We start from the raw sequence: 21,635 nt of genomic DNA, 5'->3' as shown, positions 1-21,635 counted from the left end.
TCTCTCTCTCTCTCTCTCTCTCTCTCTCTCTCTCTCTCTCTCTCTCTCTCTCTCTCTCTCTCTCTCTCTCTCTCTCTCTCTCTCTCTCTCTCTCTCCATATTTCACCCCCCCCCCCAATCATCCTCTGAGCGTCACTGTTGATTGGCTGAGGCCAGAAGCGGGTGGAAATGAGACAGGAAGTAGCTATGGATAAAAGGGGGAGGCAACTGCAGCGTTACACAACCAGGACTTCCTGTGTGCTCCATTTCCTGCGTGACATTTGACCTCTGCTTGCATGGGCCCCATATGCTGGTCTGTGTGTGTGTGTGTGTGTGTGTGTGTGTGTGTGTGTGTGTGTGTGTGTGTGTGTGTGTGTGTGTGTAACTTGAGCCATGTAGTCATTCACCCTGGAACACTAGTCTGACTCACATGACCAACAGCCAGGCTTTATTAGGGGGCGGGGGGGATGAGACCCCCCGAACACAGACAGGACAGACAGACAGGGACACACACACCACACAGCCTCATAGCCTCACCAAAGGTCGAAGGTTAATCACCTTGAGTCAATCATTGACTGGGTTTCACTCGGTAGGTTAGTTATGTTAGACTAGGTAGGTTAGTTATGTTATTTAACTAACCTACCTACCTAGCTAGCTTTAACTAGGTAGGTTAGTTGCTTTTGTGTGGTTTAAACATCTGTTTAGTCAGTTGGTGTGATCTTAGACTTAGAATTGCTTTAACTAGGGTTAACTAGGTATGTTAGGTTAGTTATTTAACTAACCTACATACCTAGCTTTAACTAGGTAGGTTAGTTATGTTAGACTTGCTTTAACTAGGTAGGTTGGTTGTTTTTGTGTGGTTTAAACATCTGTTTAGTCAGTTGGTGTGATCTGATCTTCTATGGTCCAGTTGGTTGAGTTTCTGAATCTTTTAAACAATAGGTCATCCACGTGCACCACATGCATATTTGTTTTTGAAACTTTCAGGGTGTGTGTGTGTTCAATCATGCACGTGTATGGATGTGTTTGTTTGTAGAACATGCAGGGTGGGTGTGTGTGTGTGTATGTGTGTGGGGGTGTATGTTCAATTGTGCACGTGTGCAAACAAGTATGTGTGTGTGTTTGTTTTCAATCTGCTCGGTGTGTGTGTGTGTGTGTGTGTGTGTGTGTGTGTGTGTGTTTATGAATGATGGAATGCGGTTCATTGTTTCTCCTCCAGCGGGGTCCTCCAGCCCTGCTGGGGCTGTCCCATCATGCATCAGTCAGCCACCAGCAGGGGGCACTGCTCTGGGGTCTTTATCATGCTAAACACACAGCATCATGGGAAGGGGGGGGGGGGGCACCCCGGGTGACATGTCTGTCTAACGGCTAACTGTGAAAAATGCACCTGCCTCTCTGTGTGTGTGTGTGTGTGTGTGTGTGTGTGTGTGTGTGTGTGTGTGTGCGTGCGTGTGCGCGTGTGTGTGTATTTGTATTTGTATGTGTGTGTGTGTGTGTGTGTGTACTTGTGTGTGTGTGTTGAGTGCATGTAGAGATGTGTACTAACCATTTAACTTCATGTTTTATGAAGGCATTGTGTAACTGACGAACTGTAGTTCCTAATTAGATTAGGTTCAACTTAATTGTCATTGAAATGCAGTAATATGGCTGTAGAGCAGCAAGTGTTTCAGGCATGAAGGTGTGTGTGTGTGTGTGTGTGTGTGTGTGTGTGTGTGTGTGTGTGTGTGTGAGTCTGGCTGTGTATAGTAGTCATGCAGGATCTGTGTGTATGTGTGTGACTGTGTTTCAGTCATCTTTGATTGTATGATTGTGAGTGTGTGTGTGTGTGTGTGTGTGTGTGTAAAGCTCGGAGCCTTCTACAGAGCTACAGGGTATATAGAGAACAGTCAAGGCTACGTGTGAGGAGAGGAGAACAGAACTGAGGAGGGGAGAGAGAGAGAGAAAGGGAAAGAGGGAGGGAGTTTAGGAACGACCTTCTTTCAGAGCGTTCCCTCTCCTTGACCTCTCTGTTCTCTTTTCACTCTCCTCTCTCTTTCTCTTTCACCTCTTTCTTACACATCTCTTTCCTCTCTCTGTCTCTCTGTTTTTTTCGTCTTTGTTCTCGCTCTCTCTCTCTCTTTCTCTCAATCTGTCGTCTCTATTCTCTCTCTGTTCTCTTTCTCTTTCGCTGTTCTTTCTCTCTGCTCTCTCTCTCTCTCTATTCTCTCTCTGTTTTCTCTCTCTGTTCTCTTTCTCTGTTCTCTTTCTCTCTTTCTCTTTCTGTCTCTGTTCTGTCACTCTCCCTCCTTCTCTTTCTCCTTCTCTCTCTCACTTGTTCTCTCTCTGTTCTGTCTCTCTCTCTCCTTCTCTCTTTCTCTCTCTTTCTCTCACTGTTCTGTCTCTCTCTCTCTCTCTCTCTTGTTCTCTCTCTCTCTCTCTGTTCTCTCTATCCCCCCCCCCCTACTGGGATCCTCCCACTCATCCCTCTTCTTCTCTGACCATTCCATTCTTTCAGATGGTAAACTTTTCTAATGCCCCCCCCCCCCCCCCTATCACAAGACAATGGTCTGCCCCACCCCCACCCCTCCTGCCCCACCCCCTAACCCTAACCCTAACCCTGGTGTAAAGTCCCTTCACCTTTGACCCCTAGAAGAGCAAGGCTGTGGTCTGGCGTCTTCTGAATAAACCCATCATCTCCTACTTCCCTTTGTCCCCGCGATGGGAGCGGGCGACTGAACAATTCTGACGCCACCTCATCTGAAGAGTCTGAAGTCTGAACTGAAGAGTCTCTACTGAAGAGTCTGAACTGAAGAGTCTGAACTGAAGTGTCTCTACTGAAGAGTCTGAACTGAAGAGTCTGAACTGAAGAGTCTGAACTGAAGAGTCTGAACTGAAGTGTCTCTACTGAAGAGTCTGAACTGAAGAGTCTGAACTGAAGGGTCGGAACTGAAGTGTCTGAACTGAAGTGTCTCTACTGAAGAGTCTGAACTGAAGTGTCGGAACTGAAGTGTCTGAACTGAAGTGTCTGAACTGAAGTGTCTCTACTGAAGAGTCTGAACTGAAGAGTCTGAACTGAAGTGTCCTCTACTGAAGAGTCTGGAACTGAAGAGTCTCTACTGATGAGTCTGAACTGAAGTGTCGGAACTGAAGTGTCTGAACTGAAGGTCTGAACTGAAGAGTCTGAACTGAAGAGTCTGAACTGAAGTGTCTCTACTGAAGTGTCTGAACTGAAGAGTCTGAACTGAAGAGTCTGAACTGAAGAGTCTGAACTGAAGTGTCTCTACTGAAGAGTCTGAACTGAAGTGTCGGAACTGAGTGTCTGAACTGAAGGGTCTGAACTGAACAGTCGGCAAAATGGAAAACTGCTCCAAAAAACGTTTATTCACCTTGTTGAGTTTTAGGTCTCTCCGCCATTTTGGAATTTGGAGATGTTGACGAGTGAGGCGGTACAGGGGGATGGGCGGAGGAGAAGAGGAAGAAAGGCGAATGGATAGACCACCCCGGAGTTGAAAAAAACACCACCAGATGAACGAGGGAAGCCATGTTGTTGTTCACCCCCCTTCCCCTCCCCTCTCTCTCCTCCGCCACCACCCTCATCCACCCATTCATCTTCCCTCGCTCCCGCCCCTGTCCTGCCACGAAGGTCCTCAGCCAATCAGAAGCCTGGGAGCTAGTGAGGGAGGGAGGCCTGGGTTCATCTCAGTTCACAGTTGGCTGGGGGGTTAGGTGGGGTCTGTGTGTGTGGGGGGGGGGGGGGGGGGGGGGGAAGGGGGGCAGGGGTGTGTAGGGGTTGGGGTGTGTGTGTGTAGAGGTGGGGGTTGGGGGGGGATGGTTAGGCCTATTGATGTATTGATTGTCAAGACAGAGAGAGGTGGGGGTCTTTGATGGGCGGGGGGGGGGGGGGGGGGGGTTCACCAACTGGGTGTAAAGCACCAGAGTTTTTTGCGTTGTTATTCTGCTGACTGGGCGGTCCCTTGCCCCTCCCCCACCCCCACACCACCTAGCCCCCCACCCCTTCTCCAGACCACCACCACAACCCCCCTCACACCAGGTCTAAATCTCCCCCCATTCAGAAGCTGTCCCTTCCCCCCTCCTCTCTCAGTAGGATGTGGGAGGTTGAACCGGTGGTCTCGGCGGTCGCTGATGATTTGGTGTCTGTCACCACCAACTCACAGCAACAGAATCCCCAAAATGGCGGACGACAGAGATAGATAGTTTCGAGAATTTGAAAAGAAAAAATGTCTTCGTTTTTTTGGGGACTAAGTGTTTAAATTTTCCTCAAAATCAAATGAAATCATATGAGAAATCTATTCAAATCAAATCAAGAGAGTCTAGGAAGTCTTGGGGCTTGGGTGGGTTTGACCCTGGACAGGACCTAGAGAACATCGGAGCTTCGAGGTTGTTGCAAAAAAACTGTTGCTGCCTGCAGTTCTTGAATGCAACCCTGGTGCTGTGTTTGGTTGGTTATTTTGCAGTAATCCCCCCCCCCCGCCCACCCCCCACCCCTCCTCTCCTCTCTCAGTGGTTAAGGTTGAATGGGAGGCGGGACTCTCAGAGAGAGGACACCGAGCGGGACGTTCTCATTGGTTATCTCTCTCATTGGTTCTCTCCCTGGGTGAGGAGGTTAGAGGTCATCAGGGTTTCGCCCTCCAGTGGAACAGACAGAGAGAGCAGCGGCCACGCCCTAATGACCCCTGGCGTCCGCTCTCACACACACACACACACACACCCACACCGGCAATGACACACACACACACACACACACACACACACACACACACACACACACACACACACACACTCAACCCCTCACCTCTCACTGGGATCCTAAGGGCTCCCTCTACAGGCCGTCTCAGGTCGCTGCAGGTAGCAGTCGGTCCTAAACACCACAGCTCCCCAAACCCCAACCCCGCCCCTCTGGTGGGGTAACACTGAAGTGTGTAGTGTGTAGTCAGTAGTGTGTATGGTGTAGTGTGTAGTGAGTAGTGTGTAGTGTGTAGTGTGTATGGTGTAGTGTGTAGTGTGTAGTCAGTAGTGTGTAGTGTGTAGTGTGTATGGTGTAGGGCAGTGCTCTTCAACCGGGGGTCCGCGACAGAGGTACTGCAGGGGGTCCGCCAAATTTTGTCATAATAATTCACAATTTTCACCAAAATAATCAGTGAGAATTAAAAAATATAACAAAAATGATATTGAGTAAAGTACAAGCATTAATAGGCAATAATAAACTACTTTTGACAAAAACAATTTACAAAATAAATTATGCCCATGATGCAGAGTCTAACATAAAGTCAGCTGGAAAAAATAACACACCTGTCTAGCAAGCTAGGTGTTGGCTAAAACGCTGCAGTTCGGTCTTCATTGCGAAATTAACGTTAATTAATAACTAGCATAACGTTACTAATTTAGTTACTAGTTTGATAATAACAAACCCGCCTCTTTGCTTCTCTAATGCGCCGCTCCTTTACCATTCCGAGGTCAGATCCCGTGGATCAGTATTGGCGCGCGTCTTTGAATTACGCACAGCTATCCACGAGATTCTGGTTGGCCAAAACCGCGCGGAGCTGGCTGCGCATTTCAATGCATTTCCGCGGATTCCGCGGTGCCCTCGCCTGACGTGAAATGCGCAATTGTTGATCACTTGGAGGCACTCGAAAGTCAATTTGAGAAGTACTTTTCTGATGTGCATGTGCCAACGTCTAAGCACAAGACATGGATACGGTTTCCATTCAAAGACAATGCATCCGACGCCTAAACCTGACAGCCGCTGAGGAAGATCAGCTGATAGACAGTACACACAAGAATGTGTACGAGTCACAGCCTCTCACCCAGTTCTGGATCCATTGCCAGAAATACTTCCCCCAACTGACAGCAAAGGCCATGGTGAGCCTCTTGCGTTTTGCAACAACTTATCTTTGTGAAAGAGGATTCTCCTCCCTCACCTACCTGAAGAGCAAATACAGTTCCAGACTGCAGCCTGAGGATGACATGATGCTCTGCCTGACAACCTCCATCTCCCCCAGAATAGACAGGGTGTGTACCACCCACCAGGGCCAGTCATCTCACTGAGGTAGGCATACCTGGCTTCCTGAAGCTAAAAGTTTCATTGTTGAAAAATAATAATAATAATAGAAAATATAAGCTCATCAACACTGGCAGACTCAGGGGGGTTAGGGGGGGCGACCGCCCCTCCTGGTGCCCCCACGGTTGAAAAACATCTCTCTTAAGTGCCCTTTTGAGTGGCGAAAATTAGAGGACGTGCTCTATTGGTGCCCCTCCAATGGTCTAAACCTGACCATGAGCCCCCACAGTGGAAAAAAGTCGCACTAAAGTGCCCTTTTGAGTGGCAAAATTAGAGGATGTGCCCTATTGGCTGCCCTTCCAATGGTCTAAACTTGACCATGTGCACTGATGGGGTCCCATGTTGTCCAGTAGCTGCCCTTTTTTTCTTTTCTTGGTGTAGTGTGTAGTCAGTAGTGTGTAGTGTGTATGGTGTAGTGTGTAGTCAGTAGTGTGTGGTGTGTGGTGTAGTGTGTAGTGTGTAGTGGTACGGGTGCACCTGCCTGTCGGCCTTTGATGTGAAAGAGAACATCCGCTCTCTGCTCTCTCTTTCCTCTCTCACCCTCACTTTCTCTCTGTCCACCTCTCTCTCTCTCTCTCTCTCTCTCTCTCTCTCTCTCTCTCTCTCTCTCTCTCTCTCTCTCTCTCTCTCTCCCTCTCTCGCCCCATCTCTCTCTCTCTCTCTCTGTCATTCTTATTTGCACTCTCACATTCTATCCCCTTTTTCGCACGCTGTGATGCACTCTCTCTATCTCTCTCTCTCCCTCCCTCTCTCTCCCTCCCTCCCTCCCTCCCTCCCCCTCCCTCTCTCTCCCTCCCTCCCTCCCCCTCCCTCCCCCTCCCTCCCTACCTCTCTCCCTCCCTCCCTCCCTCCCTCCCCCTCCCTCTCTCTCCCTCCCTCCCTCCCCCTCCCTCCCCCTCCCTCCCTACCTCTCTCCCTCCCTCCCTCCCTCCGTGCCCATGTGTTGGGTAGGGTCCAGGGCAGCTGGCAGAGTTCTACAGCTGTCATCAGTGTCCGGTGTCAATATAGCCATTCTTCCCTCTCACTCAGGGCATCCACATCCACACCCATCCTGCCCACACACACACACACTCACACACACCGCACACACACACACACACACACACACACACACACACACACCACACACACTCACACACACACACACACACACACACACACACACACCACACACACCCACACACACAAACACACACACACACACACACACGTGCGCGAACACAGACACGCCCACAAGCACAAGCGGGCACAGACCGCACACACACACACACACACACACACACACACACACACAAACACACACGCACTGAGTCCTGGCCAGCAACAGGCAGCGTGATATGCAAGCTGGCCGAGTTGATGAGCTGAGCCACACACACACACACACACACACACACACACACACACACTTTCCGCTTCACTCATGTGTACTGAACCAGCATGTTAAGACCTTGATACACAAGACTGCCGGCCATGTCTGTGTGTGTGTGTGTGTGTGTGTGTGTGTGTGTGTGTGGGGGGGGGGGGGGGGGTTGACAGCTTGTCATAACTTTCAATGCTTTGGCGGTCGGTGCAACAGAGCTCATCTCTTGGCCTTAGTGTTCTCTCAGTGTGTGTGTCTGTGTGTGTGTGTGTGTGTGTGTGTGTGTGTGTGTGCGGTGTGTGTGTGTGTGTGTGAGTCTACCAGTGTGTGAGCGTGTGTGCGAGACCCAACACACACATTCATAGCAGAAGGGAATCGATCACACACACACTCCTCTCCTCTCCATCCTCCCTCTCTCTCTCCCCAACCCCTCCATCCTCTCTCTTTCTCTCTTTCTCTCCCCAACCCCTCCATCCTCCCTCTCTCTCTCTCCAACCCCTCCATCCTCCCTCTCTCTCTCTCTCTCCCCAACCCCTCCATCCTCCCTCTCTATCTCTCCAACCCCTCCATCCTCCCCCCCTCTCTCTCTCTAACCCCTCCATGCCCCCTCTCTCTCTCTCTCCAACCCCTCCATCTTCCCTTTCTCTCTCTCCAACCCCTCCATCCTCCCCCTCTCTCTCTCCAACCCCCATCCCTCCACCCTCCCTCTCTCTCTCTCCAACCCCTCCATCCTCCCTCTCTCTCTCTCCAACCCCTCCATCCTCCCTCTCTCTCTCTCTCTCCCCAACCCCTCCATCCTCCCTCTCTATCTCTCCAACCCCTCCATCCTCCCCCCCTCTCTCTCTCTAACCCCTCCATGCCCCCTCTCTCTCTCTCTCCAACCCCTCCATCTTCCCTTTCTCTCTCTCCAACCCCTCCATCCTCCCCCTCTCTCTCTCCAACCCCCATCCCTCCACCCTCCCTCTCTCTCTCTCCAACCCCTCCATCTTCCCTTTCTCTCTCTCCAACCTCTCCATCCTCCCCCCTTCTCTCTCCAACCCCTCCATGCCCCCCTCCTGGGTCGGGTACTAGGACGGGGACACACCCTCCCTCCAGGGGAAAGGCTGCGTCACCGTAGAGACGGGGGGACGGGGGATGGGGGTGTAAACGCTCTTGGACGTAAACAGTGTGGCCTCCCGGTGTTTACCGGCTCCTAAGCCTCCGTGTATAAACACACACACACACACACACACATTCCCACGGCTGATTCACTGACCGATGGAAAAAGTGAATCCTGGCGAAGGGAGGGAGGGAGGGAGGGAGTGAGGGAGTGAGGGAGTGAGGGAGTGAGGGAGGGAGGGAGTGAGGGAGGGAGGGAGGGAGGGAGGGAGGGGGAAAAAAGGGACCTCTCTTTCTGATGGGAGGAATGTGTGTGTGTGTGTGTGTGTGTGTGTGTGTGTGTAGTGAAAGGTTTACAGTGGAGAGAGAGAGAGAGTGAGAGGGAGTTAATTACATGTGACGGGATGACGACACGCAGGGTAACCGTGGCGACACGTGGGGTAACCTTGACGACACGTGGGGTAACCGCCGCTCCGCTCCTGCCGATGATGTTTGACTGTTGATCCGTCTGACACCAGCGACTAACGTTCTGGATGACAAGTGTCTAATGAAGCCTCCCTCTCTCTCTCCCTCCCTCCCTCTCCCCCCCCCTCTCTCTCTGTTTTGTTCTCTCCATCAGGACCAGGAAACTCCAGATCAGGAACATTCCACCGCACCTGCAGTGGGAGGTGAGTTCATCTATCTATCTGTCTGTCTGTCTATCTATCTATCTATCTATCTATCTATCTATCTATCTATCTATCTATCTATCTATCTATCTATCTACCTACCTACCTACGTAGCTATCTATCAATCAATCTATCTATCTATATATATATATATATATATACAGTATATATGTATATACACTCTGGGTAGGGCTTCCCTTTGCTCTCAAAACAGCCTCAATACTTTGTGATTCCATAAGATGTTGGAAACATACCTTTGATATTCTGGTCCATGATGACATGATTGCATCACGCAATTCCTGCAGGTTTTTCATGTGCACTTTCAAGCTGAAAGTGAATCTCAAAATGACTACCCAAAGGTGTTCTGTTCAGCAACAACACTCAAATAGGCTGTGGCATTTAAGAGATGATTGATTGGTATTAACAGGCCCAAAGTTTGCCAGGAAACCGTTCTACCTCCATCAGCCTCCCCTAGTCCCCTGATGTCTACCTCCACCAGCCTCCCCTAGTCCCCCGATGTCTACCTCCACCAGCCTCCCCTAGTCCCCCGATGTCTACCTCCAGCAGCCTCCCCATGTCCTCTAATGTCTACCTCCCCCTGCCTCCCCTGTCCTCTAATGTCTGCCTCCACCAGCCTCCCCTGTCCTCTAATGTCTGCCTCCACCAGCCTCCCCTGTCCTCTAATGTCTACCTCCACCAGCCTCCCCTAGTCCCCCGATGTCTACCTCCAGCAGCCTCCCCTAGTCCTCCGATGTCTACCTCCACCAGCCTCCCCTGTCCTCTAATGTCTGCCTCCCCCTGCCTCCCCTGTCCTCTAATGTCTACCTCCACCAGCCTCCCCTGTCCTCTAATGTCTACCTCCACCAGCCTCTCCTGTCCTCTAATGTCTACCTCCACCAGCCTCCCCTAGTCCCCCGATGTCTACCTCCACCAGCCTCCCCTGTCCTCCAATGTCTACCTCCAGCAGCCTCCCCATGTCCTCTAATGTCTACCTCCACCAGCCTCCCCTGTCCTCCAATGTCTACCTCCACCAGCCTCCCCTGTCCTCCAATGTCTACCTCCACCAGCCTCCCCTTAGTCCCCTGATGTCTACCTCCACCAGCCTCCCCTAGTCCCACGATGTCTACCTCCAGCAGCCTCCCCATGTCCTCCGATGTCTACCTCCACCAGCCTCCCCTAGTCCTCCAATGTCTACCTCCAGCAGCCTCCCCTAGTCCTCCGATGTCTACCTCCACCAGCCTCCCCATGTCCCCTGATGTCTGCCTCCACCAGCCTCCCCTGTCCTCTAATGTCTACCTCCACCAGCCTCCCCTGTCCTCTAATGTCTACCTCCACCAGCCTCCCCATGTCCTCTAATGTTGCTGCTGTCTTCTCAAGTCACTCCGGTCTACTGAGTGCGCTTAGCTACTCCTAGTTCTGTTGGTTCCTTAGCCCTCTTCCCCTCTACATACTTTTGCCACAATGTGCTTTCTCCCTATCCCTGTTCTTCTGACACTCAGGAGGACACCTAGATGCTACATCCCCCCTCGCAAACCTTCCAATCTCATCTACCCACCTCTTTCTACTGACCATGACTTTATCGCCGCAGGCGGTCTCTGGAATTGCCAGTCGGCGGTCCGGAAAGCTGACGCTATCTCAGCCTATGCATCTCTTATGGCCCTCAATTTCCTTGCTCTCACTGAAACCTGGATCACACCAGAAAACACAGCTACACCGGCAGCCCTCTCTGCCGCCTACTCCTTTTCTCATTCCCCTAGACCCTCTGGTCGAGGGGGAGGCACAGGACTCCTCATCTCGCCCAAGTGGTCACACACTGTCCTTCCCCTGGCACACTTGTCTACATCCTCCTTTGAATTTCATGCTGCTTTTGTCTCTTCCCCGGTCAAACTCCACATTGTTGTCATCTATCGCCCCCCAGGCGAACTCGGTGACTTCCTAGGCGAGATGGATGGCCTTCTCAGCTCTTTCCCTGATGATGGCACTCCGCTCGTACTACTAGGTGACTTCAATTTCCAATCTGAGAAGCTTCTCTCATCTGGAGTACTTGACCTTCTCCTCTCCTTCGGCCTTACCCTGTCCCCCTCTCCTCCGACTCATAAGGCAGGCAATCAGCTCGACCTTGTCTTCACCAGATCTTCCCACACTTCCAACCTTACCGTTACCCCTCTTCCAGTTTCTGATCACCACTTTATATCCTTCTCCCTTCCCCTCAAAACTTCCTCTTCCCTCTCAGCCTCTAACCACTTAAGACCCTCTCGTCGTAACCTACGTACCCTGTCCCCCAGCGCCCTCTCTTCTTCTGTCCTATCCTCCCTACCCTCTGTCGAATCCTTCTCCCTTCTATCCACTGATGCGGCATCCTCAACCCTCCTGTCCGCTCTCACCTCATCCTTCGACACCGTCTGTCCACTAACCTTGAAGCCAGCTCGATCCTCTCCTCGAGCTCCGTGGCTCTCTGAAACGCTACATGCTTGTAGACTAGAGCTCAGAGCAGCTGAGAGGAAATGGAGAAAAACTGGCCTTTCTGATGACCTTAACCTCTATCACTCTCTCCTTGCCAACTACGCCTCCTCGGCATCAGCTGCTAAAACATCCTACTATCATTCAAAAATGCATTCTTCTGCCTCTAATCCTAGAAAACTGTTCTCCACTTTCTCTTCACTCCTTAATCCACCTCCTCCCCCTCCTCCTTCCTCCCTGTCCGCCGATGACTTTGTCACCTACTTTGAAAAAAAGGTGGACGACATCAGCAGCACCTTTCTCCCCCCACCGCTCCCTCCTCCCACTAACAATGCTAACACTGTTCCCACTAACAATGCTAACACCCCTTCCAAACTCTCCCCTCGACACTCGATCTCTGGATTGTCATCTTTTTCCCCCCTCTCCCCCGATGAGATTCTCACACTTATCACATCAAAGCGGGCAACCACATGCCCTCTTGACCCCATCCCCTCCCCTCTTCTCCAATCCATTTCCGCCGACATCCTTCCTTACCTTACCACCCTAATCAACTCCTCCCTATCCACTGGATCTGTCCCAGCGGCCTTCAAAATAGCCAGAGTCAAGTCTCTCCTCAAGAAACCTACCCTTGACCCATCATCTGTCCACAATTACAGACCGGTATCCCTTCTCTCCTTCCCTTCCAAAACCCTTGAACGCGCGGCATCTAAACAACTGACTGACTATCTCCGGAAGATGGATCACTTAGACCCCCACCAATCCGGATTCAAGGCTGGGCATTCCACTGAGACTGCGCTCCTTGCTGTCACGGAAGCCCTCCACTCTGCCCAAGCTTCCTCCCTCTCCTCTGTTCTCATTCTCCTTGACCTGTCTGCTGCCTTCGACACAGTCAATCACCAGATCCTTCTCTCCATCCTCTCAGACCTGGGCATCTCTGGCACCGCACACTCCTGGTTTTCTTCCTACCTGGCGGGCCGCTCCTACCAGGTGACCTGGAGAGAATCGCTATCTTCTCCACGAACCCTCTCCACTGGAGTTCCCCAGGGTTCCGTCCTAGGGCCCCTACTCTTCTCCCTCTACACCAAGTCTCTTGGCTCGGTAATCTCTTCACATGGGCTCTCCTACCACAGCTACGCAGACGACACTCAACTCTTCCTGTCCTTCCCCCCGTCTGATGTACACGTGGCAACCCGTATCTCAGCATGTCTCGCTGACATTTCAACTTGGATGGCTGACCACCATCTCAAGCTCAATCTTAACAAGACCGAGCTCCTCTTCATCCCCGGGAAAGCCTGCCCTCTCCAAGACTTCTCCATCACAGTGGAGAACTCTACTGTAACCCCCTCCCTGACAGCCAAGAACCTTGGAGTGATCCTGGATAACCGACTATCCTGTGCGGAGAACATTGCAGCAACGGCTCGCTCCTGCAGATTCCTCCTCTACAACATCAGAAGGATACGACCATTCCTTACCAGAGAGGCAGCGCAACTCTTGACCCAGGCACTGGTCATCTCCCGCCTGGATTACTGCAATGTACTCCTGGCTGGGCTCCCCGCTTCAGCCATTAGACCTCTGCAGCTCATCCAGAATGCTGCTGCCCGGCTGGTATTCAACCTCCCCAAATACTCGCATGTCACCCCTCTCCTTCGCACCCTGCACTGGCTCCCGATAGCAGCTCGCATCAGATTCAAGACCCTGGTGCTTGCATACCAGGCAGCTAAAGGGACAGCCCCTGCCTACCTGAAGGAAATGGTAACCCCCCAAACCCCTGCCCGCTCACTCCGTTCCTCCACCTCGGCTGGCCGACTGGCCCCACCTCCTCTACACAGCAGTCGGGCTGCCCGATCACGTCTCTTCACAACACTGGCTCCCCGCTGGTGGAATGAGCTCCCCACGGCCGTCAGAACGACAGAGTCACTACCCATCTTCCGTCATAGACTGAAGACCCATCTCTTCAGGTTACATCTTAACTGCTCCTCCTGAGACATCTTCTGACCCTCACCACTACGTCTCCTAAAGACACCCGCTTTCCCCTCTACTGTGTCCCTAAGAACTTCTACTGCCCCCCTTGTACTGTTTCTCAGTTTCTCCAGTAAAAAAATAAAATAAAAAATAAAATAAATGTTAGTAGAAGGCGATAATATGGAGAAGGTTTTTCCTTCTATCAGTGGCCCCGGGCCCGAGCTAGAGTACTCTTCCTGCAACGAATAGTGGACTGCTGATTCACATGCTAAGTATTCAAATGTATTGATTGTAAGTCGCTTTGGAATAAGGCGTCTGCTAAATGCCAAAAATGTAAATGTAAATGTAATGTCTACCTCCAGCAGCCTCCCCTGTCCTCTAATGTCTACCTCCACCAGCCTCCCCCTGTCCTCTAATGTCTACCTCCACCAGCCTCCCCTGTCCTCTAATGTCTACCTCCACCAGCCTCCCCTTAGTCCTCCGATGTCTACCTCCACCAGCCTCCACTAGTCCCCTGATGTCTACCTCCACCAGCCTCCCCATGTCCTCTAATGTCTACCTCCAGCAGCCTCCCCTAGTCCTCCGATGTCTACCTCCAGCAGCCTCCCCTAGTCCCCCGATGTCTACCTCCACCAGCCTTCCCTGTCCTCTAATGTCTACCTCCACCAGCCTCCCCTGTCCTCTAATGTCTACCTCCACCAGCCTCCCCTAGTCCTCTAATGTCTACCTCCACCAGCCTCCCCTGTCCTCTAATGTCTACCTCCACCAGCCTCCCCTGTCCTCTAATGTCTACCTCCACCAGCCTCCCCTGTCCTCTAATGTCTACCTCCACCAGCCTCCCCTAGTCCCCCGATGTCTACCTCCACCAGCCTCCCCTGTCCTCTAATGTCTACCTCCACCAGCCTCCCCTGTCCTCTAATGTCTACCTCCACCAGCCTCCCCTGTCCTCTAATGTCTACCTCCACCAGCCTCCTCTGCCTCTCTCTATAAGAGTGTGCTGCAGCAGCTGTGAGGTGCATTACAGCAATTAGCATGGCTATCTTCCTAATGGTATTGATTACATACAGTCTGATTGTCATCATGATCTCAGCATTACTGATTTGATTTATAACTGAATATGTTTATATTTATATACCTCCCAGTACCAGTAACCTCCTCCCAGTACCAGTAACCTCCTCCCAGTACCAGTAACCTCCTCCCAGCAGTGGCGGACTCAGGCTGTTTGAAGGGCAGGGGCGAAAAGAAAAAAAGGGCACCTACTGCACAACATGGGACCCCATCAGTGCACATGGTCAAGTTTAGACCATTGGAAGGGCAGCCAATAGGGCACATCCTCTCATTTTGCCACTCAAAAGGGCACTTTAGTGCAATGTTTTTCAACTGTGGGGGCACCAGGAGGGGCGCCCCCTCTGAGTTCGCCAGTGCCTCCCAGTACCAGTAACCTCCTCCCAGTACCAGTAACCTCCTCCCAGTACCAGTAACCTCCTCCCAGTACCAGTAACCTCCCCCCAGTACCAGTAACCTCCTCCCAGTACCAGTAACCTCCTCCCAGTACCAGTAACCTCCCCCCAGTACCAGTAACCTCCTCCCAGTACCAGTAACCTCCTCCCAGTACCAGTAACCTCCTCCCAGTACCAGTAACCTCCTCCCAGTACCAGTAACCTCCCCCCAGTACCAGTAACCTCCTCCCAGTACCAGTAACCTCCTCCCAGTACCAGTAACCTCCCCCCAGTACCAGTAACCTCCCCCCAGTACCAGTAACCTCCTCCCAGTACCAGTAACCTCCTCCCAGTACCAGTAACCTCCTCCCAGTACCAGTAACCTCCTCCCAGTACCAGTAACCTCCTCCCAGTACCAGTAACCTCCTCCCAGTACCAGTAACCTCCCCCCAGTACCAGTAACCTCCCCCCAGTACCAGTAACCTCCTCCCAGTACCAGTAACCTCCTCCCAGTACCAGTAACCTCCCCCCAGTACCAGTAACCTCCCCCCAGTACCAGTAACCTCCTCCCAGTACCAGTAACCTCCCCCCAGTACCAGTAACCTCCTCCCAGTACCAGTAACCTCCTCCCAGTACCAGTAACCTCCCCCCAGTACCAGTAACCTCCTCCCAGTACCAGTAACCTCCCCCCAGTACCAGTAACCTCCTCCCAGTACCAGTAACCTCCTCCCAGTACCAGTAACCTCCTCCCAGTACCAGTAACCTCCTCCCAGTACCAGTAACCTCCTCCGCAGCAGGCAGGATAAACATAGGTTGTGGTTGTCATGGAGACGCTGCCTGTCTGTCTGTCAGTAGGGTGACTCTGCCTGCTTCTGCAGTTACATTCATTTAGATCGACTGCAGCTGTGTGTGTGTGTGGGTGTGTGTGTGTGTGTGTGTGTTTGTGTGTGTGGGGGGGGCGTTGTGTGTGTGTGTGTGTGCGTGTGCGGTTGTGTGTGTGTGTGTGTGTCCGTGGGCGTGGCACGGCACACGCTGGTGCTGACAGCTGGCCGATGACAGGCTGTGAAGGCAGGGCTCCCCCTCTCTCTCTTTCCCTCTCTCTCTCTCGATCTCCCTCCCTCTCTCTCTCTCACTCCCCCCCTATCTCCTTCTCTCTCTCTCTCTCTCTCTCTCCCCCCCCTCTATCCCCCTCCCTTTTTCTCCCCACCCTCTATCTCCTTCTCTCTCCCTCCCTCTCTCCCTCTTTCTCCCTCCCCTCTCTCCTTCCCTCTCTCCCTCTCCCCCCCCCTCTCTCTTTCTCCCTCCCCCTCTTTCTCCTTCCCTCTCTCCCTCTTCTCCCCCCCTCTACCTCTCCCTCCCTCTTCCCTCTCTCTCTCTCTCTCTCTCCGCTCCATCCCTCCTGCGCTCCCGTGGTCCGGCGCTACACGGTTCGTCCACCAGAGGGCGACGTTCCTCTCTGTGTCTCCGTGAGCTCCCGACATGAGTCACATCCCCAGTTGGCCGATGACAGGCTGCACGGGTCTGGGAAGGCAGGGCTCCCCCTTTCTCTTTATCTCCCTCTCTCTCGGTTTCTCTTGCTCCTTCTCTCTCTCCCTCTCTCTTTCTCTCGCTCCCTCTCTCTCTCGTTCCCTCTCTCCCTCCCTCTCTCTCTTTCTCTCGCTCCCTCCCTCTCTCTCGCTCCCTCTCTCTTTCTCTTGCTCCCTCTCTCCATCTCCCTCTCTCTCTCCCTCTCTCTCTCCCTCTCTTTCTATCGCTCCCTCTCTCTCTCTCCCTCTCTTTCTCTCGCTCCCTCTCTCTCCCTCTTTCTCCCTCCCCTTCTCTCGCTCCCTCTCTCTCTCCCTCTCTCCCTCCCTCTCTCTTTCTCTTGCTCCCTCTCTCTTTCTCTCGCTCCCTCTCTCTCTCCCTCTCTCCCTCTCTCGCTCCCTCTCTCCCTTGGAAGGACCAAGGGCCCTTTCTCGGATGTTATCAACCCTCTTCCTCTCCTCCCTCCCTCCCTCTCTCCGCCCTCCTCCACCACACGGAAGTGCCTCGGAGGAGGGGAAGATCTAAGGGGAGGAAGTGAGGGAGGAGAGAGGAGGGAGAGGAGGAGAGGAGAGTTTGCTAACCGCTGAGAAAGCCCCCCTGGTTGGCCCTCTAGGCCACCTGACTCACTAGACACTAGAGTCAAATCTGAACAGGATTGTATAGGTACATAGTCTGTAACAGGGGACAGGCGTGTGTGTGTGTGTGTGTAACGTGTGGGCGTGTCACATGTGTGTACGTAACGTGTGTGTGTGTGTGTGTCTGTGTGTCACGTGTGTGTAACGTGTGTGTGTGTGTGTAACTTGTGTGTGGGTGTGTGTGTGTGTAACGTGTGTGTGTGTGTAAGTAACGTGTGTGTGTGTGTGTGTATGTCTGTGTATGTGTATGTGTGTGTAACGTGTGTGTGTGTGTGTGTGTAACGTGTGTGTGTGTGTGTGTGTAACATGTGTGTGTGTGTGTGTAACGTGTGTGTGTGTGTCACATGTGTGTGTGTGTGTGTGTAACGTGTGTGTGTGTGTCACATGTGTGTGTGTGTGTGTAACGTGTGTGTGTGTGTCACATGTGTGTGTGTGTGGGTGATTAACGCTCCTCTCTCTCCTCAGGTGTTGGATGGTCTGCTGGCTCAGTATGGAACCGTGGAGAACTGCGAACAAGGTAGTCTACCATTAACCAATCACATCTCCCCATCTCCCTCCCTGTCATTAACATCAACCAATCACCCAGTGGGGATGGCTCAGAACCTCTGACCGGGCCTTGTCCAATGAGGAGGCCAGATATAGGCCAGTCTGTGACTGTCTCTCCATGGAAACATACAGGATTATTATGGTTAATTAAAGATATGTCAGGTCCCTTAAGAACGCGCCCCTTCCCCACCATACCTCCCCTGTCAGCTGTAGACACCGTTGTCATGGGGATCTCCCAGCATGCTTCAGTCCCTCTGTAGGTCAGTGATGTGACAGTGGACTGGGTGGTTATTGCCTCTGACTTACACAATATATTGTCTCTCCTCCCCCCCTCCTCTTCCATCACCCTCTTCCTCTCCTCTCTTCCTATCCCTTCTCTCCCCCTCCCCACACACACACGCGTCCCTTCCCTCTATCTCTCTCCTCCCCTCTACTTCCCTTCTCCCTTCTCTCTCCCTTCTCACCCTCTATCCTCTCCTCTCCTCTCCCCTCCTCTCTACTTCCACTCTCCCTTCTCTCTCTCCCTTCTCTCCCCCCATCCTCTCCTCTCCCCCTCCCTCTCTCCCTCTCTTTTAGTGAACACAGACAGTGAGACCGCGGTGGTCAATGTCACATATGGAACTCGGGAACATGCCAGACAGTAAGTTTCTACCCCTCTCTACCTCCCCTCCCCTCCCCTGCTGTGCTGTTTTATAGGACTAGCCTGCCCTCTAGTGGTGGAGCTGTAGCGCTGCAGGATGAAAATGATTAACAGTCACAAACACCATCCATTCTCTACCAGCTGAGTAGGGGAGGACGGTGGAGGTGGAACATCGGAGGACGGGCTCATTGTGATGCATGGAACGGAATGAGGAATGGTATCACACGCACGTGTGTGTGTGTGTGTGTGTGTTACATTACAATGAGCCTGTCTTCCGATGTCTACCTCCACCAGCCTCCCCTGGAACTGAGTCATACCTCTCCTCCTCCCCTCCTCTCCTCTCCTCTCCTCTCCTCTCCTCCTCTCCTCCTCTCCTCTCCTCTCCTCCTCCTCCTCTCCTCTCCTCTCCTCTCCTCTCCTCTCCTCTCCTCTCCTCTCCTCTCCTCTCCTCTCCTCCTCCTCTCCTCTCCTCTCCTCCTCCCTCTCCTCCACTCCTCTCCTCCTCTCCTTTCCTCTCCTCCTCTCCTCTCCTCCCTCTCCTCCTCTCCTCCTCTCCTCCTCTCCTCTCCTCTCACCTCTCCTCCTCTCCTCCTCTCTCTCCTCCTCTCCCAGGGCGATCCAGAAGCTGAACGGTTACCAGTTTGAGAACAACGCTCTGCGTGTCTCCTACATCCCCGACGAGAACTCAGAGATGGAATCCCAGCGCGGCCCCGACAACGGCCGTCGCCCCGGTTACGGCCCCCGCGGCCCCCGGGGGGGGTCTCCGGGCGGGGGCATGCCCTCCAAGCACCAGCACGCCGACATCCCCCTGCGCCTGCTCGTGCCCACCCAGTACGTGGGGGCCATCATCGGCAAGGAGGGGGCCACCATCCGCAACATCACCAAGCAGACCCAGAGCAAGTGAGTAGTGTGACACTAGGGACCCCCTAACCCTAACCCCCGCCGCCAATACCCCCCCCCCCCCACCAACATCACCAAGCAGACCCAGAGCAAGTGAGTGTCACAGGGACCGACTAACCCCCCCGCCAACCCCCCCTCTGAGAGCGCTTGCACACACAGGCAGGCAGGCAAACATACACACACATATGCACATGCACACACAGACACATGCATACACACACACACACGTGTGCACACTCACACACACATACACACTTGGTCAATGAGGAGAGATCATGCACCACGCTGACAGCAGTGATGGATACAGATCCTATGTCTGAGACTGACACACTACACACTACTCACGACACACACTATGCACTATACACTAACCACGACACACGACACACAACACACTACACATTCGACACGACACACTAGACACTACACACTAGACACCACATGCTAGACACTACATACTAGACACTACACACTACACACTAGGCAAGGCAAGTTTATTTGTATAGCACATTTCATACAACAGGGGCAATCCAAAGTGCTTTACATACATTATTAAAAATACAGAGGAGGATATTAAGAAAATAAAAATGGCAATGAATAATGAATGAATCTTTTAGATAGGCCTGTTAGTAGACCATTACAATAATCAAGTCTACTCTAAACAAATGCGTTTTTCAAGGTCTTGTTTGGACATGAAACCTCTCATTCTTGTTATGTTTTCCAGGTAATAGTAGGCTGATTTCGTAGGTTTATGTGGCTGTTGAAGTTTAGATCAGAGTCTAGAATTACACCCAAGATTTCTGACCTGTTTTTTAGTTGAAAGAGAGAGAGAATCAAGTTTTGCACTGGCTTTCGATCTTTTGTCAGGTGCACCGAATACAATTATCTCTGTTTTGGAGGACGTTTTGTGTCATCCAGGCGTTTATTTGTTCAATGCAATTACTGAGATTGTCGATTATAGTCGTTCAGTGAGAGGGCTATGTAGATTTGAGTGTCATCCGCATAATTGTGCTAGGCAATTTAGTTCTTTTTATGATGTGTCCCAATGGAAGCATGTAGAGATTGAATTGGAGGGGGCCAAGGATTGATCCTTGGTGCACCCCACATGTCATTTTAATTTGGTTGGACACACAGTTGCCAATGGAGACACAGTAGCTTCTGTCCTGTAGGTAGGAACTACACACTAGACCAGTGGTCACCAACCTTTTTAAGCCCAAGATCCCTGACCTCGGCCTTGGTGAAGGCAAGATCTACCTATTGAAGCGTTGAGAGAAAAAGACAGCCAAGATAGTACTTTAAACTTAATGACGTTTATTTGCCTGTATTTTAATTAGATGCAATGCATTGGTCCAACATTAAAATTGATGCAACAACAACAAAAAAGACTGTATCAAGCATATCAGGCAGCTGTCTTGCTTTAAGAATTGTACATAACTGAAATTCAATTCAAAGTTTGATTATGTCATTTCATTACAACACAAAAAAATAAAGGCATGGAATGGAGGAATGTATGATAAAATCATTTTGTTCATAGTAACATTAGCCAACGTTAACAAATTGACATTCTTGACATTTTGACACTTGACTGACTTAATTATTATTCTTACTTATTAACATTGACAAACATATTTACAATTAGCATTTTATAAAGTAGAACTGTAATGTGTACTTTCTCAGTCAGTGCTAAGTGCAGTCATCTTATGCAGCATCACTTTTCACATCAAAACAAAAGTAAAACTAATGTGTACTTTCTCATATTATTAACATTGACAAACATATTTACAATTATAGCATTTTATAAAGTAGAACTGTAATGTGTACTTTCTCAGTCAGTGCTAAGTGCAGTCATCTTATGCAGCATCACTTTTCACATCAAAACAAAAGTAAAACTAATGTGTACTTTCTCATATTATTAACATTGACAAACATATTTACAATTATATCATTTTATAAAGTAGAACTGTAATGTGTACTTGTGTCTCAGTCAGTGCTAAGTGCAGTCATCTTATGCAGCATTACTTTTCACATCGAAACAGTCATGTTACTCACTCAAGTCAGTGTGATGGTTGTGACTGGATACTGTCTACAAGTGCTTTGTAGTTTGGCTCATAGCTACTGACTGCCAGTCTGAGACAGTCTGTGAGGTGTCTGTCAGTAAGGCGGCTCCTGTACTTTGATTTGATTATTTTCATCTGTGAAAATGACATTTCACAGAGATACGTGGATCCAAAGTAGGCACTCACTCTTAGTGCACATGCAGTGAGAAGAGGAAACTTCTCTCCGCTGACAAGTCCCCAAAAGTCACTGTCCCTTGGTGTCCCTTGGTGTGGCGTGACAGTTGGATGTCTGAGGCCATCTTTTTCAGT

The 21,635-nt window shown here is 51.3% G+C and overlaps 1 protein-coding gene across 1 annotated transcript in view; it reads left to right on the top strand.

Moving 5' to 3' along the window:
- The window catches only part of igf2bp1 (insulin-like growth factor 2 mRNA binding protein 1), a gene marked incomplete at both ends in the record, with an annotated part of 48,286 nt that overhangs the window by 20,763 nt on the left and 5,888 nt on the right, over positions 1–21,635 (top strand). The window contains 4 exons of the mRNA XM_080524071.1: positions 9,115–9,163; positions 17,649–17,700; positions 18,306–18,369; positions 18,982–19,269. Of these exons, the coding sequence (XP_080380197.1) occupies positions 9,115–9,163; positions 17,649–17,700; positions 18,306–18,369; positions 18,982–19,269 (453 nt within the window). The remainder of the gene's footprint in view (positions 1–9,114; positions 9,164–17,648; positions 17,701–18,305; positions 18,370–18,981; positions 19,270–21,635) is intronic.

The sequence above is a fragment of the Nansenia antarctica genome (genome assembly GCF_963989245.1).
Source record: "Nansenia antarctica genome assembly, chromosome: 2".
NCBI classification, from domain to species: domain Eukaryota; kingdom Metazoa; phylum Chordata; class Actinopteri; order Argentiniformes; family Microstomatidae; genus Nansenia; species Nansenia antarctica.
The sequence above is the reverse complement of the archived record's forward strand: the minus strand, read 5'-3'. Positions and strand labels throughout refer to the sequence as shown.